This window comes from Carassius gibelio, chromosome B10 (assembly GCF_023724105.1).
Source record: "Carassius gibelio isolate Cgi1373 ecotype wild population from Czech Republic chromosome B10, carGib1.2-hapl.c, whole genome shotgun sequence".
NCBI lineage: Eukaryota > Metazoa > Chordata > Actinopteri > Cypriniformes > Cyprinidae > Carassius > Carassius gibelio.
Genome location: NC_068405.1, coordinates 20,704,749 through 20,719,927, shown reverse-complemented (window position 1 = coordinate 20,719,927; position 15,179 = coordinate 20,704,749). Strand labels below are relative to the sequence as shown.

The 15,179-nt window shown below is 36.1% G+C and overlaps 2 protein-coding genes across 5 annotated transcripts in view; one reads left to right on the top strand and one right to left on the bottom strand.

Moving 5' to 3' along the window:
* Positions 1 to 6,843, bottom strand: part of LOC127966609 (anthrax toxin receptor 1) — a 24,905-nt gene extending 18,062 nt beyond the window's left edge. For both annotated transcript variants that reach the window (XM_052567718.1, XM_052567720.1), the window contains exons 1-8: positions 6,288 to 6,843; positions 2,968 to 3,039; positions 2,526 to 2,597; positions 2,116 to 2,197; positions 1,998 to 2,031; positions 849 to 928; positions 478 to 546; positions 254 to 334 (exon numbers count right to left, since the gene is read on the bottom strand). In XM_052567718.1, the coding sequence (XP_052423678.1) occupies positions 254 to 334; positions 478 to 546; positions 849 to 928; positions 1,998 to 2,031; positions 2,116 to 2,197; positions 2,526 to 2,597; positions 2,968 to 3,039; positions 6,288 to 6,442 (645 nt within the window). In that variant the 5' untranslated portion in view covers positions 6,443 to 6,843. The remainder of the gene's footprint in view (positions 1 to 253; positions 335 to 477; positions 547 to 848; positions 929 to 1,997; positions 2,032 to 2,115; positions 2,198 to 2,525; positions 2,598 to 2,967; positions 3,040 to 6,287) is intronic.
* The window catches only part of LOC127966608 (bone morphogenetic protein 1-like), a 23,663-nt gene continuing 13,920 nt past the window's right edge, over positions 5,437 to 15,179 (top strand). For 2 of the 3 annotated variants that reach the window (XM_052567716.1, XM_052567715.1), the window contains exons 1-4: positions 10,043 to 10,304; positions 13,085 to 13,192; positions 14,150 to 14,305; positions 14,652 to 14,769. In XM_052567716.1, the coding sequence (XP_052423676.1) occupies positions 10,169 to 10,304; positions 13,085 to 13,192; positions 14,150 to 14,305; positions 14,652 to 14,769 (518 nt within the window). In that variant the 5' untranslated portion in view covers positions 10,043 to 10,168. Of the gene's footprint in view, positions 5,492 to 10,042; positions 10,305 to 13,084; positions 13,193 to 14,149; positions 14,306 to 14,651; positions 14,770 to 15,179 lie in introns of those variants that run through there. The other variant, XM_052567717.1, reaches the window with a different exon arrangement.

Here is a 15,179-nt window from a genome sequence, read left to right as displayed (position 1 = left end):
GAACCACTGAGTTTGTTGCAATGCATAATGCATAATGTTTTTGTTGTTGTTGTTTTTTATTCCGTGAAATGCTGCATTCGAATTTAGTAAATAAATAAGCCATTTATGTGTCAAAAGCTCAAAGCTGAGACCATAAAATCCTACCAACACAGGCAGCTCCAAAGTTCATAGCTCATTTGAAACATCAATAAAATCATCAGTAGAAGAAATTTAAATAAGAGTAGCTGTATAGAATTGTATTAAATTCACTCACCGAATCAATGACCCCTTGCAGGGCTTCAAAGCCATCATTAACAGGAAAGACGTGATCTTTGCTGTCAGCTATAGTTGCCAGCTGTGTCCGAATAAGAAATCATGAAAAATGCTTGTGTATTCTTTCATATGCTGTATTTTAGTAAACGAAAGATCAAGAATGTGGTGTCCTGTTCACAGTGATGGGCAAAATCATTCTGATCTGTGTTGCGGATGTCACCTCACCTGGGTTTCATTAAAGTCCTTCACTCCAACACAGTACACAGAAGCTCCCAGCTGACGTGAGCGACCAGCCTGCCATCCAAACATATCAAAGACAGGGTTCAAAAGGATGTTGTCGTTGGGAAGCATACTGTATATTCATTAAGTGACACCTCGTGTGAAAAATCAGGCTATGCAAATATGATCTAGATAATAAAAGAGACAAAGACTGAGAGAAAAGAGGGTTCGACGTTCAGTTTATTTTATCAATAGTTCCTCGCAAATAGTCAGCGCTTAAGCTTGTTGGTGCAAAGTACATTTTTTCATGCACAGAGGACAAAGAATAGGAAAAAAATGTCAGTTCTGTAAAAGAATCCAAAGGTCTAGGGTCTCACCTCTCTGGCTGCCAAGTCAAATTCATTCTCGCGCAATTCTCCATCTGTCAGAGCAATGATGACACTCGCTGTGCGGTATCCTAACACAGAGTAGAAAGAGAGAAACTATAAAAGTCACAAAAGCACCAAAGAACCGTTATTCAACAGTTATTCAATGACTTTAAGGTTTATTTGTTTACTTTTATTTTAATTATAATTAAGGTAGGCTTACTACAGGTTCACTTTGCGCGGTTGAAATGTCCTTTGATGCCCATAGTGACTTTGCCAGACGGCATCTTTAAACTTTAAACATTTTAAACTTTCTTTGTAGTAACAGAATGACATAATAATAGTTTTCTTAGACCTAGCCTACGTTTTGTCGCTGTACAGTACCATTACAAACAGCGAGCAAGCAGCTGTACCAACTCTGGTACACATTAGTAACATTTTGACGAAGCGACTATAGCCAGTTATTTGTATTTTGTGTCAGTACGTCATAAATAGTCAGAACAAAGAATCAGTCTACTGCCAGGGATTTGTCTTGACATGCGACAAAAAACCCGCATGTGGAAATCTTTTGTTTCAAGCGAAGTTGCCTCTCGTGTCAAAGTTTACTGAAATAAGGCCTACTGCATATTACATAAATATATGACCATGGCTTACTTTTAACTTTTGAGGTTGTTGTAACGCTGTTTAAAAGTATAACCTATAGTATACTTAACTTTAAAAAGTTGTCAAGGGGACCTATTATACAAAATTCACTTTCATATGTTGTTTGGACATAAATGTGTGTTGGCAGTGTGTGTACGCAACCATAATGATAAAAATCCTCCCACTCTTTTTTTTGAATCCCTAAAAATAATAAGCAGTGTCTTTAATGTGATGTCACATTAACCGCAGGCCCCGCCCACGAAAGTTGACAGACACCGCCCTGAGCAATAACATGTTTGTACTAATAGCTTGAGCTCTTGAAGCTCCGATAGCACTCCGTCCTCTTCCGCAGGGCACCAGCTCATTTGCATTTAAAGAGAAAGACACGAAAATGGCGCGTTTTGGCTCATACCCTTAAAGTGGCAATTTTAACAAGCTATAAAAAAAGATCTCTAAGGTAATTTGAGTTAAAACATCACATACACACTTCACATCTTAAGAATTTGATTTATAACGTACCATCACCTGTTCCATAGTATATCTGCTCGCTTGCCTAGAAAACACAAAATACACAATGAACAGTGCTTTTGTTCTTATGTCTGCTTTACTGGAAGCAATGACAACAATAACTTCTTACCCTCTGAAAACCTTTGTGCATGAAGGTATCCCCTCCTGGCAAGACTCTCTGAAGTTCCTCCAGTCCAGCACTAATCTGATCCCTAAAAATAACATTTTTGTCTTTTGAAATGGTGCATTGTTTTTGTTTGAATAATGAAATGTAAACAAGATACAATTGTTGTAATTGACACTTTTTTTATTTTATTTTTATTAGGACCAGCTAAGCTAGTACCAAGCCAAAGGTCACCAGCATAAAGATTGGACCAGCATGGAAATGAGAGCCTCCTCCAGCTCTTCTTGGTTTGTTTGATAAACACAAGATACAGATATAGCTGACATACTCGCAGCAGGTACAATGAAATCAAAGTAGTGGAAAGCTTTTCAGCCAGTTGGCAGTTGGAAAACACAGCATGTGTTATGAACTCTTGCCTGTCTTCTGTCAGCTTCATCAGGATTCTTCCCTCCGTTGAAAAGACTATGAAGGACATGCGGAGCTGGGGGCTGAAGACAGAACATAATAGGTAAGACATTTTATTTATTTATTTAGAAACCATCATGCTGCAGTTGCCCCCTATTTGACATTAACTGGGTCAAATAGGATTCAATCATAGATATTTCTGCTATACAATCTGTCTTGTCCTTAGCATCTACATTGGCTCTGCATTCTTTCTGTTGCATGTTATGATAGTTTAGGACAGTGGCCGGCAACTTAAAACCGCATACCATAGTAAAATGTAGTGTTTTGACAAAACAAAACAGAACAACTTATGCTTTAGGTTACATATTTGAATTTTTAAATGCATAATAATACAGTAATCTGACCGCAAGAAAATAATAAAAACTAGACAGTATGAGTTTCTTCCAGAATCACCTGATGAACTTGTGTGCAAGGTGATCAACAAAATAGTAGATTTCGTTCCAGTGGTACTGTACACTTCCAGACCTGAGGATGAAGAAAGGTTATGACATGAAGACAATATAGATTTAATGCATTTAAGTATTCAGAATTATGATTCAGTATTTTTATTTGGAAAATATAATTAACATGAATTTCATGAATTTCATTTTCCATATAAAACTAAGTGACAAAGTATATTGGACAGTTCCTCTTTCTTTATTCTTTTTAATATTAGTATATCTTTTTAGTGTTTTTTATTATTTACAAACATGTGTCTTATATTAGTGTATATATATTAGTGCTGTCAAATGATTATTCGAAATTAATCGCATCCAAAATACATTTTTGTTTACATAATATTTATATGTGTGCTGTGTATATTTATTATGTATATATAAAAACCATACAGTCTATGATAAATACACACACATTACGTATATACATTTTAGAAAAAGAGGTAGTTTATTTCTTAAATATATTTGTTTATAATAAAAATTATATGAATATAAATAGTCGTGTGGGTCGTAGCGCCCCAGTTTAGTGATGGGGACACTATACTATACAAATTCTGAGTATGGGTTACCATACTTGGCTGAATGTCACTTCACTTCACTACTATCAACAAGCACCGTCCTTCGGATGAGATGTTAAACCGAGGTCATGACTCTCTGTGGTCAGTAAAAATCCCATGTCTTTCGAAAGGAGTAGAGGTGTGACCTCGGCATCCTGGCTAAATTTGCCCATTGGCCTCTGACCATCATGGCCTCCTAACAATCCCCATATCTGCTGATTGGCTTCATCACTCTGTCTCCTCTCCACCAGTAAAGCTGGTGTGTGGTGGGCGTTCTGGCGCACTATGGCTGTCGTCGCATCATCCAGGTGGATGTCCACATTGCACACTGGTGTTGGATGAGGAGATACCCCCTGACAATGTAAAGCACTTTGAGTGCCTAGAAAAGCGCTATATAAATGTAAGGAATTATTATTATTATTATAAACAAACGGCCGCTTTTATCATGTTCGTTTTGTAATCGCGCTAATGAATGATGGGGTTGCGTGACATTGGGAAGGGCGGGTTTTAGTGAAGCACAGAGGAGCTTCAGGCCTGACTGTGGAAACGCTGCGCTATTCTGGCCTCGGTGCGCCTGGCCTGAAGCTAATAGCCCCGCCTGGTCCGTTTTAAGCCCTGGCTCGCACTGGTCCGACAGTGGAAATACGGCCAATGGTTTTAAGTCAGTTATTTCTATCTTTTGCTGTAGTATGTCAGTAGGATATATCAGTTTACTTTTGCAAACATTTATTTTGCCATTAATTATGAGATTCCAGTGAGATTTTCGTTTCTGACATAGAGAATGATATCGGAGCATCTAGTCGCTAACTCTTTCTTAACTGGGCTGCTTTAATGGCTCAGATTGTGTAATAGCTCATCTTGCTGGCCAGCTGCGGTGGAGACAAATCAAAAAAGAATTTTAAGCTTACATAAGCAATGTTGAAGCCATCCAAAAGCAGTATAAGCTTTTCTCAGCGCACATCCACCCCCACAAACACACTAGTGCTGCTAATTCAGTCTAGATAAATTCAACAGATGTTGATAAACACTTAAAAAAAAAAAAAAAAAACAGGCTATTATTGTCTCATTTTTTTGGCTGTTCTATTTTAATACAAGTTATTTAATGTGCGTGTATATATATATATAAAATTTGGTATGTAGATATGGAGCCAAGTCCAGACAGTTCATGTCCCAGACCAAGTCTAAACTTCTCAATGCTTAAATTCAGAGGCGGAGACCAAGACCAAAACTTGAGACAGAAATCGAGGCCAAAACACTGAGTTATGACACTCAGACCAGAGATTTTATGTGGTCTCGAGATCAAGACTCCAGCTTTTCTCTAAACAAACTAGCAGACATATTGATATTTAACTTCAAACCTTAGACGAAGCAGGCTTTTAAAATGAAAAAAAAAAACTGATTTTTTTTCTGTGTATTTATCAAGAATTGCAGTATTAATGACAGGAAAAACATACTACTCATACAATTATAAAAGATGAATGGTTGAAAATGGCAGATATTGATCGCATAGCCTAGCGTCTCAGCACTGTGCCTGTTTCTGTACCGTTTCAACAGCAAAATGAAACTTGCATCATGAGCCAAGTCTTTGCTATGACTTCATCATATAAGAACCTACAATCACTGAAAAGACTTTTCCTTAATCCGGGATGTTGTCCTACACTGCAGAAGCATTGTTTTATTCTGTCACATTACAAAGAGTTTGCATGCATATTAAATGTAATTCACTCTAAATTCATCACAGGGTTTGCATTGTTCACATGTCTTCTCTTTGAGTTTATCTGTGTTTCGCATGACTGAACAATTGCATACTTCTCTTTCTCCCTCCCCTCTTTCTCTTTCTCATTCCCATATCATTTGTGCTCAGATACGAACTCTGCTTCAAAACAGCTCTGAGGCTTTGGAACATCTGGCCCTGCTGGTGAAAAGGTTCAGTACATTAAGCACCCAAAAACCCCTGAACGCTACCCCTTACCTTCACCTCATGATATCGTCAATATTCTAGGCTTTCCTATGGAACAATGAGCCTAAAATAACTTGAAACTATTGTATTTGTTCTTGAACTGAATACACTAATTATAATATGCAACCAAACTCAGGGCAAAACCTCAGAAATAGAGCTAGACAAAGGAAAATAACCCTTTAAACCCCAAATATCATACAACCGTTATTTAAGAGTCTATTAAAAAAAGAAAAGGTAAATGGTTCCATATGCATCCACATAGCTATTAAAAATGCAATTGAAGATAGAGTACTGCAGTGCAATTCTGTGTTTGAGGATTTGCATGCATGGAACTTGTATAATTTAGTATACTATAAACGTACCCTTCAGTACAAGTGACAGATGAGATGAACTGCCACATATATGTGTTCATGCTGACTAGGTGATTTAGCCAACCTTTTGAGACACCTACTATATACTGCAGAGAACACACAGTAAATGTCAATTATACATTTCCAAGACCTTCAGAGATAGCAGATGGATTACACCAGATATATGGGCACATACAAACCACATATATCATTCATGATTTGTAGCAGCCAGAGCACGAGAGACTGTAATGATACTCCGCACTCCCGAATCACTGGCTGGATGTGTCTCTTTAGAGACCAATATGATTGCCTGCTTGACTTGGTCACCTAACCAGCAACAGATTCTAAGGTGTCATTTCATAAAATGCTCTCAAAGCTTATGTTAATGAAAAAAAAAAAAAAAAAAACTCACTTGTCCAGCACAAAGTAAAGGTCAAACCCTCCATAGCATGAGGACCCGGCCTCCCAGCGTTCATAGCTCTGTCCAGCACAGCAGCTGAGCCTCAGGATGAGCATCAAAAACAAGCCTATAAGAAGCCTTTCACCTCCACGCCAGTCCATGGACATTATTCCAGTCTGGTTATTTCAACCTGGCAGAAGACAGTAACACTTCCCAGCAAAGCTTCAAAGCAAAACATCCAACTTTGGTGGAGATGATTTTGTCTGTAGTCTCTGATCCATCCAGATTGGAGCAGGTCAGGTCTCAGTGCATGTCTGTGGCAGAGTCCCAGAGCTGCAGTCAGATCCTGAGGAGCTCCAGTCAGACTGGCCTGAATCGCTCTCTCTCTCTCAAAAGACACACACTCAGATAGCTCAAATACAGCTGTGCTGTCGCTACAGATGTGTTTCAGGCTTCTAAAGGTGCTAGCCCTTAACGTAGTTTTGTGGCATATTAGTTTGAAAACTTTATAAAATAATTTAATTCTCTCTGGTGTTGTCTGGATCTCTGTGAAAATGTGGATTTATCATGAATAGGAAGGCGGAGTGACATGGATACTTTTTGGAAAAACGTTTAAAACAGACCCCCCCCCACCCCTGTGTGTGTGTGTCTGTGTCTCTTTGTTGCTCTGTCCTATTTGCCCGAAATGGCTTTTTGTTGAGGGTAATTTTTTTCTCTGCTGCCACAGTGTGGTGACTTTTATCAATTCATTGGTGGTAAAGAATTGTGTATTCTTATTATCTTATTTATTTCTTGCAGGAAGAAAATGTGTGCAATTAAAAATATATATATGGATTGGACTGCAAGAAGCAATAGAACAGGTAGAATGATGGTCAGTGAGATGGGGTTTTAGAATTTCAAAGGAAAAAACTCAAGTGGTTTTCTTTACAAGGAAAACGGTAGGGGAAGAGATTCATTTTAAATTATATGGACATGTTCTGGAGAAAGTAAAGCCCTTTAGGTTTTTGGGAATGGTTTTTGATGGTAGGTTAATATTGACAGGTCTTGCAACATCAATTGACAGGTCCTTACTGCAAAAAGATGGTCACTGCGACACTGCTTTCTAAAACTCTGTAAGAAATACAGTAAAAAAATATATAAATGCGCATGCTCAGTAACCACAGCTGTATCCCTTCTAACCTTTACCACAAATCAGACAGGAGAGTAGATTAACTTCAGTGGACTTGCACTTAAATTGGTGTGTTCCGTTTAAATAAAATGCTTTCTGATGTTTGTTCATGTTCAATTCATGCTTTAAAGTCCACATGAAATAAAAAATTACTTTATTTACTTTATTAGCGCCATTCCTAGTATTGATTTGAACAATTAATTTGTGCGCAAATTAATCCACTGAAAAAAAAATAGTTGAAAAATAGTCTTGGTAATCTTTAATCAAAATCTGAACATTTTCTTTCAACTCTGTAAGTGAAATTTCATCTCTGATGATGTCAATTTGATGGCTTGGGCAGAATATCCTAAAAACAGGTTGCGTCCGAAAGCCAAGACAGCTGACTTGCTGCTTCACTGCCTTATGAGACAATGACAACTGATTTCAGTCAGACCCACGATGGCAGCGCAACGGTTTAATGATCTACAATAAAATAGATGAGTTTTGTTTTGGTGATAAACGAATATTTAAATACTGTAGCATTGATTTCTCACTAGAAATACACTGTAAAAAATTTCTTGTTGTTTTTACAAAAACTTTTTGGCAGCTGTGGTTGCCAGAATAATTTTGTAAAAATACAGAAAACTGTAAACACATTTACGTCAAAAACTGTTAATTTTACAATATAAAGCTGGAATTTACAAACAAGAAAATGTGAATATAAACCAGTAAATTCAACAACACACAAAATTAAATCTGTTTTGTACCTTGAAAATACTGACAACCACCATAATAATAAAGATGGTACTGTATAAGAGAAAGCCACATGAAGTATCAAAGCTCATCACAAGTAGCTTCACCACAAGCAGAAGTATATATTAACATATAGAAGGTGCACATTTATGGAAACACAAAACACCATCATGGTAACACACGTGATACTTAAATAATGCAAAAAACTTTCATTAAGCAACAGAAGATGTAACATAAAGCTCAAATGTACATAACTGATAACAAGAACTATTTAAAAACATGATTATTTAAACAAAATACTTTCAAACGTGGAGTGTCACGCAGGGAATTCTGGGAATATCAGTTTACAGTTTTAGACTGTAAATTATACATTGATTTGTTCTTTTTTTACTTCTAAAAGCTGTATAATTAACAGAATTTTACTGTAAATTTACATTAAATGCTTTGTTAGATCTTTTACAGTTTTTCCCTGTATATAGTACGGGAACTTATTGTTAACCTATTATCAGTTTTTTTCCGTAGCGTTTTTACAAAATTTTACAGTTAAAATTACACTTATTTTTTACAGTGTAACATCAAAAGTGCAAAAAGTTAGTCAGAAATACATAAACTGACCATCAAACGCAACTTTAAGATGCCATCTTTATTTTATAGCACTACTGTAATGGAATGGAACACACAGGATTGTGGGATATCAAAGGCTGTGAATGATACATCTATGCTCCATTCAAAATCAGATCAGAAGATTGTAGAATGAACTGGTGTGATGCCATTTCAAGTTACCAGCAGGAGGAAAGTGTGCTGCCTCACTCTCACGGTCTTCAGGGAATTCACCTTGAAGACAAGAATGGAATTGTAGATTCCCACAGGGTTACTGGATCCCGGATGGAATGAATCAATCAATGGGTTTATATATCAGGAGAAATATATATATATATCAGGCATCACACCAGTTCATTCTACAATTTTGCTTGAAGTATTTCAGTGCCTTCAACCAAATTTAGCATATCCTAGAGCAGATGGTCTCATGTAGTGGTTTAATTGAGATTTCACCAACGGACACTGGCTTTCCTTATTTAAATTCCTTTCAGACACAGAACAGTATGTATCACACATGTCTGGGAAAGAAAAAAAAACTGTGTGCTCAAAAGGTTTCATCAGACCTTAGTCTATGCTGAGAAAATACGCTATGGACATAGAAATGGATTCAGAAGAGCTTTTACCATTAGTTTTATTTTCAGTTTGCAAAACAGTATGTACAAGAGTCTTTAGGTTTTAGCCCAGCTGAATTGGTATTTGGTCACACGGTAAGGGAACCCTTGAAAGTTTTTAAAGAAACCATCCTGTAAAGTTAAACGTACAGGAATTGTGTAATTTGTTTTCTAGAGCGTTTTGCATAGTGCATGCTCTCGTGCCAAGGAATCTCTCGCTGAGGCGCAGAAGTGATTGGGCTGTGGGCATTAAATGGATTGGGCTAGTTTTGAATAGCAATTGGGCAGATTTTGTTATGAAAACCTTGACTGGCAACCCTGCAGGTGTGATTCCTCAGGACGTATTTGATATCTGTCAGCTAGCAGGGATATTGATTGGTATTCCAATGAAGTACAAGATATTGCTACTATATGTGTAAGAAAATGTAAGATCATTTGTTAAAATATTGTATTTATTATAGACACAACAGCATTTCTGCTGCTCTGGATTGAAACACACAAGCTTGCGCATTCGCATTCTCTCACACAGATGGGCCCAGGATGCTTAGTCCACTGACCTCCAATCTGTGTATTTTTCTAAGCTTGATGCTGGCCCGAGTCCCGGGTATGTGAGAGAATCACTGGACTAGAATAAAGACCCTGAATAGACAAAGCCTCACTTCTCTTAACCCGCCTTCCCAGGAGCTCCCATTTTCCCAAGTCCTTCCAAACTCCCACCGCAACCCGCAGCTCTCTGCCAGCTCCAGGTCCACATCTAGAGTACATCGGCACTCATTCCTGTCATGAATTCCCTGTGGACATATTTTCTTATGCTCAATCTTTGGCTTTTATTAACAATCGCATTGAAAGTGGATTCAAACTATCACACAGGTCCTGGAGACAGTGATGATGCTGACTACAAGGACCCATGCAAAGCTGGTAATTTACATTTTGATAACTTTATAAATCAAGAGTTTGTTTAGTTTTTTTTTTTTTTTTTTTGCTGATATTATTTAGTTTTGTTTGTTTTAAAAATGTGTGATGTTTTGCCCAATGTTTTGTTTTTATTAAAGTTGTTTTGGTCAAAGTCTGTGTTGCTTTGATTTACGTTTTGTTTTGGGTAAAGTTGATTTGTTTTGGTTAAAGCTATTATTTTTCTATTTTAAGTTTTGGTTAACACTTTTTGTTTTAATTCTATGTTGCTTTGTGTTATTTGTTGTGTTGTTTGTGTTGCTTTGTTTTGTCTAGCTGTGTACTGCATGAGATCAGGGGTGTATTCCATAAAGCGCGGTTAACTTACCATCAGTAAGTTGCTTACTTGCTTACTCGAGGTATGTGGTTCCAAAAATGCATCAGGGAGTAAGTTCATTCAACTCAGAGTATGTTCCTGGTTAAGACTCAAGACATTGTCAACAGAGCGACAAATCGACAAGTCACTATGGAAAAAGACACTAAGAAAAAGCGTGCCATGCTGTTTTTATCTTCCTCTTTTGTTCAATGGTCTTTTACACACTTACACAATTTTTTTTCCTGTTTAATCTTTAATCCTTGAGTATGAATTATATTGTTTGTTTGATGCTAATTATATATTAAGTCATATCATATATGTATTTTGATTTAGAATTAAAGCATTATAGAAAATGACAATCCATGTGTGAGATGATAATATATGTAATAAATAAATATATATAATATAATAAATTAAATATTACCTTGTCATAGTGTTGTATAATTTATACAGATAACCAACCATATTAGAATAATATATTACCTTTTTATTACTTATATTAGCACTTCATCATTAACAATTCATATGTATATGTGTGTGTGTGTGTGTGTGTGTGTGTGTGTATACATACTGTAATATTATATAATGTTGTGCACTATCTGTCAAGCCCATTGAAGGCTCATTAGTAGATCACATGTGTGCTGATAGCACTGAAGTAAACTAACCCTGGAACATAACCTGCTCCGGAGCAAGTTATATTCAGACAGCAATTTACTACGATTACTTACATACCCTGAAAGTGACCTCCGATTTTGGAACTGAAAGGCAGAGTGCTCAGAACCAACATGTTACCTAATTTACAGACACAAAATGTGCTTTACAAACACTTGAGTTACCCAACCAAAATTGAATGGTTGGTAGAAGTTTTAACTAGCCTGTGTCACCAAAAAAAAATTACCGATCTTTGTTACAGCAATGGGCAGCTGGCAACTGAATAGACAGCCGAATAAATGTTGTCTGGGCTTTTAATAACTGAATTTAATAACCTTCGTATTTTTTAAATGTCACCATGATCAAACCTCGCTCTGCAAATTAAAAAGTGTTAAAGCTTTTACAAAAAAAAATAAAAATAATATTTCCTCATTTGCTTTATATTTTCTTTATTTCTTAAGTGCAAATTCATGATTACTTCTTTACTTTAGCACATTTTCCACTTGTTCAGAGGCAACGTCATTAAGCTGGTGGCCAAGCATACAGTATGTGATTTCCACCTTCTAACATTAACTCATTAGCCTATTATATTAAATTGATTTTGAGTGCTCACCAAGACAAGCTCAGAATGTAATAAGTCAAATCACAGAAGCACAATGAAAAAGTCAGTTCGAATTGTATTGTAACTTGAATTTACAATTAAATAAGTAATGTGTTAATCAGTATGTTTCTGACAGGGCTGCCCAACAATTCAGATCATTGTTCATAGCATGAAGTGAACTTTAGGCTACTGAAACCTGTCAGGAATTCGATTCGGCCTAACTGCTATTAAACTGAGGCAGTTCATTTGTTGCTAACAAAGGGAAGTGTTGAATTGGGAAATGAGCGACTGTGTTGTTGCTGTCATTGAAGTTGATTTGGCAGTAATGACTACATGGCACAAAAACAACAGATTTTTAATCTGAAGGCTTTTGGTTGCATCCCTTTTGGAGTAGCTTTCAGAAAGTAAACAGTTTTGATTGTGAATAAGCTGAGGGTAAACGGTTATCTCTACAGTGTGGCCGTGATAGACGTGAACCCTGTCTAGAATCCATTAGAAAATGCAAGTATACTTTAAATGGCATAGTAAATCTGCTGGTGAAAATAAATGCTTGTTTAACCTTTGTGGTTTATTTAAATAATTGATTTCTTATTAGTCGTATTATTAACCTTCTATGGCTCTGATTAACAGATTGTGGGGAAGCTCTACCTGAGATCTTCTGTCAGTGTATTGACTGACATGTCAATTTGGCTAAAGTATTGATGGCTTTATATAGTGTATATATATATACTCCACTTTATATAATGAAAATATACTTTGAGTTTTGAGCAGAACAGCAGAGAAGATGCTAATAGTGACACATGACCATTTATTGGTCAAGCAGTAGGTTTAAATTGCACCTCAAAATTGGTTGACTGTGACTTAAAATACATTTTATGGGGAAACAACAATGTTCATTGCCATGTTTTGTAAAATGTTCTGTACTTTTTAATATTATTATTATTTATTCATTTTATTAGCCCTTCACTATACCCAGTTTCCCTTCCCTTCAATACATTAAAACTTAAATTATTTGGGTGCTTTTATCACAGAAATAATGACTTGAAATTTTAGCAAAATGCTGTCTCCTTCTAATATGGTCTTCGTGTTTCACTTATACATATGACCTTTTATATTTGCATTGGGTTGCATAATGCTTAAGAAGTTCACTTGGTGATGTGCTCTCACTCTTTGCTTTAGCTGCTTTTCTGGGCGACATAGCCTTAGATGAGGAGGACCTGCGCTTGCTTAAAGCCAACTATATGGATGCTAAGAATGACTCTTCTAACTTCTCTATACCTGATTCAGGTGAGAATGGTTGCATAACACACTGCTGCTACCATGCAGTCATATGCTATGTGGTAACGGATTACATGTAATCTGTATTGTGTAATTAAATAATTTTAAATCCGTATTTAATAGCATATTAGCATGTTCATGCTTTCAACTTTTTGTTACACTTCATGTTGTTTAAAACAAAGAATGGAATGGATTTTCTTTCTCTTTTCATTTTTTGATCAATGTGGTACAAAATAATCCTGTTCTATGTGACGAGTTACTTCAAAAGTAATCTAAAATCAATCCAAAAGAATCAGGTTATATTATAATAAGGGCTGTCAATAGATTAAAACATTTAATCCCGATTAATCGTATGATTGTCATGAGTTAAGTCATGATTATTGCAACCTAATCACACATTTTTATCTGTTCTTAATGTACCATAAATGAACACTTTTCAAGTTTTTAATAGTCTAATCAACATGGACAAATATGGATGCTGTATGCAAATGTGCTTATTATTAGTGAAACCATAAAGACATTTTTTTTAATAATTATCTATTAGACACATGAAAAAGAACAGAAAAACAAGATTACTTCTCTTTCTTTGCACTTTTCTTACACAAGCCTGATTACATTTTTGCGCGACAAAACCTCGGCGAGTCTCAGAAACTAAATAAGATTTGTCTAAAAAGCCGCTAGATGTGTCACTAAGTGCTTTTTTGGAAAAAAGTTGATAAAGGGGTTTGAAAAGTGGCTAAGTTGGAAACATTGTCCATCTCCTTTTCTCCAACTACTGGCTAGCACATGGGTCAAACAGAAAATGTACACTGCATTAATCGTGAGTTAATAAAATTAGTGCCTTTAAATGCAATTAATGCTTTATTAATTTTGACAGCCTTAATTATAAAAGAATACATTGCGTATTTTACATCATGTAATTTGTAGACAAGTAAATTTCATCTGAAGTATTGTTTTTTGCCCTAGCAAACAGATCCTCAGGTAATAGAAATGACAATGCAAAGGACAAGCCAATTTTGGCTGGTCAAAGACTCCTACGCAGACGGAGAGCAGCCACAGCCAGAACTGAGAGAGTTTGGCCAGATGGCATAATACCCTATGTTATCAGCAGCAACTTCAGTGGTAAGTCTGCATATAAGTTTTTATTTTGTTGCATGTATTGTTTTTAAATTAATTACTTTTTTAAATTTAAATTTGTTTTGTTCTGTTTTAGTAGTTTTTTTTTTTTTTTAGGTTTAGTTATACATTTTAGTTTTTCCTTATATTCCAGTCTAGTGTCATTTTTCCAACTCCACACAAATTCCTTAATTTTGTCTGAAACTGTCTGAAGAGTTTGGTTTCAAAACGTGCTAAATGGCATTTAAAAAAAGTTTCTACCAAAGTCAGTATTGTATCTGGACGGTATTGAAAAGTGATTTTTTTATTTTACGCAAAATGCGATAAACAGTAACAAACTAAACTCCTGTAGGTAGCCAGCGAGCCATTTTCAAGCAGGCCATGCGTCACTGGGAGAAATACACTTGTGTGACATTCATCGAAAGAAGCACAGAAGAGAGCTACATCGTCTTTACTCTGCGGCCATGTGGGTAAGTTGAGTTCACACCCTGCCTGTCTCTGGTGAGAGACAACTGTTGCTCACCAATAATGTCCCTTCACACATATTGATCATTCCAGTTTCTCCCTTAGTCCTGATGCACGAAACACACACCCCGGCCAGCATTCAAAAGCTCCAATCTTTTCAGCAGTTTTCTTTATTTGGCTTTCTATAGGCATCAACAGAACAAACAAGTTTTCAACTTTTATTAAGTCACTGTGAATTGCCATTTACAACACATTTTACAAGATATTCAAAGAGACTTGATTTGACCAGACACTGATGTATCCAGAACTAATGTGGATTTGTGAAATCAGTGTTTAGGGTTTAGGCCATTGGTTAGCATTATTCAGTTGCTTGCACACAATAAACAGTAATATTATATAACGTTAAATAAAAAGA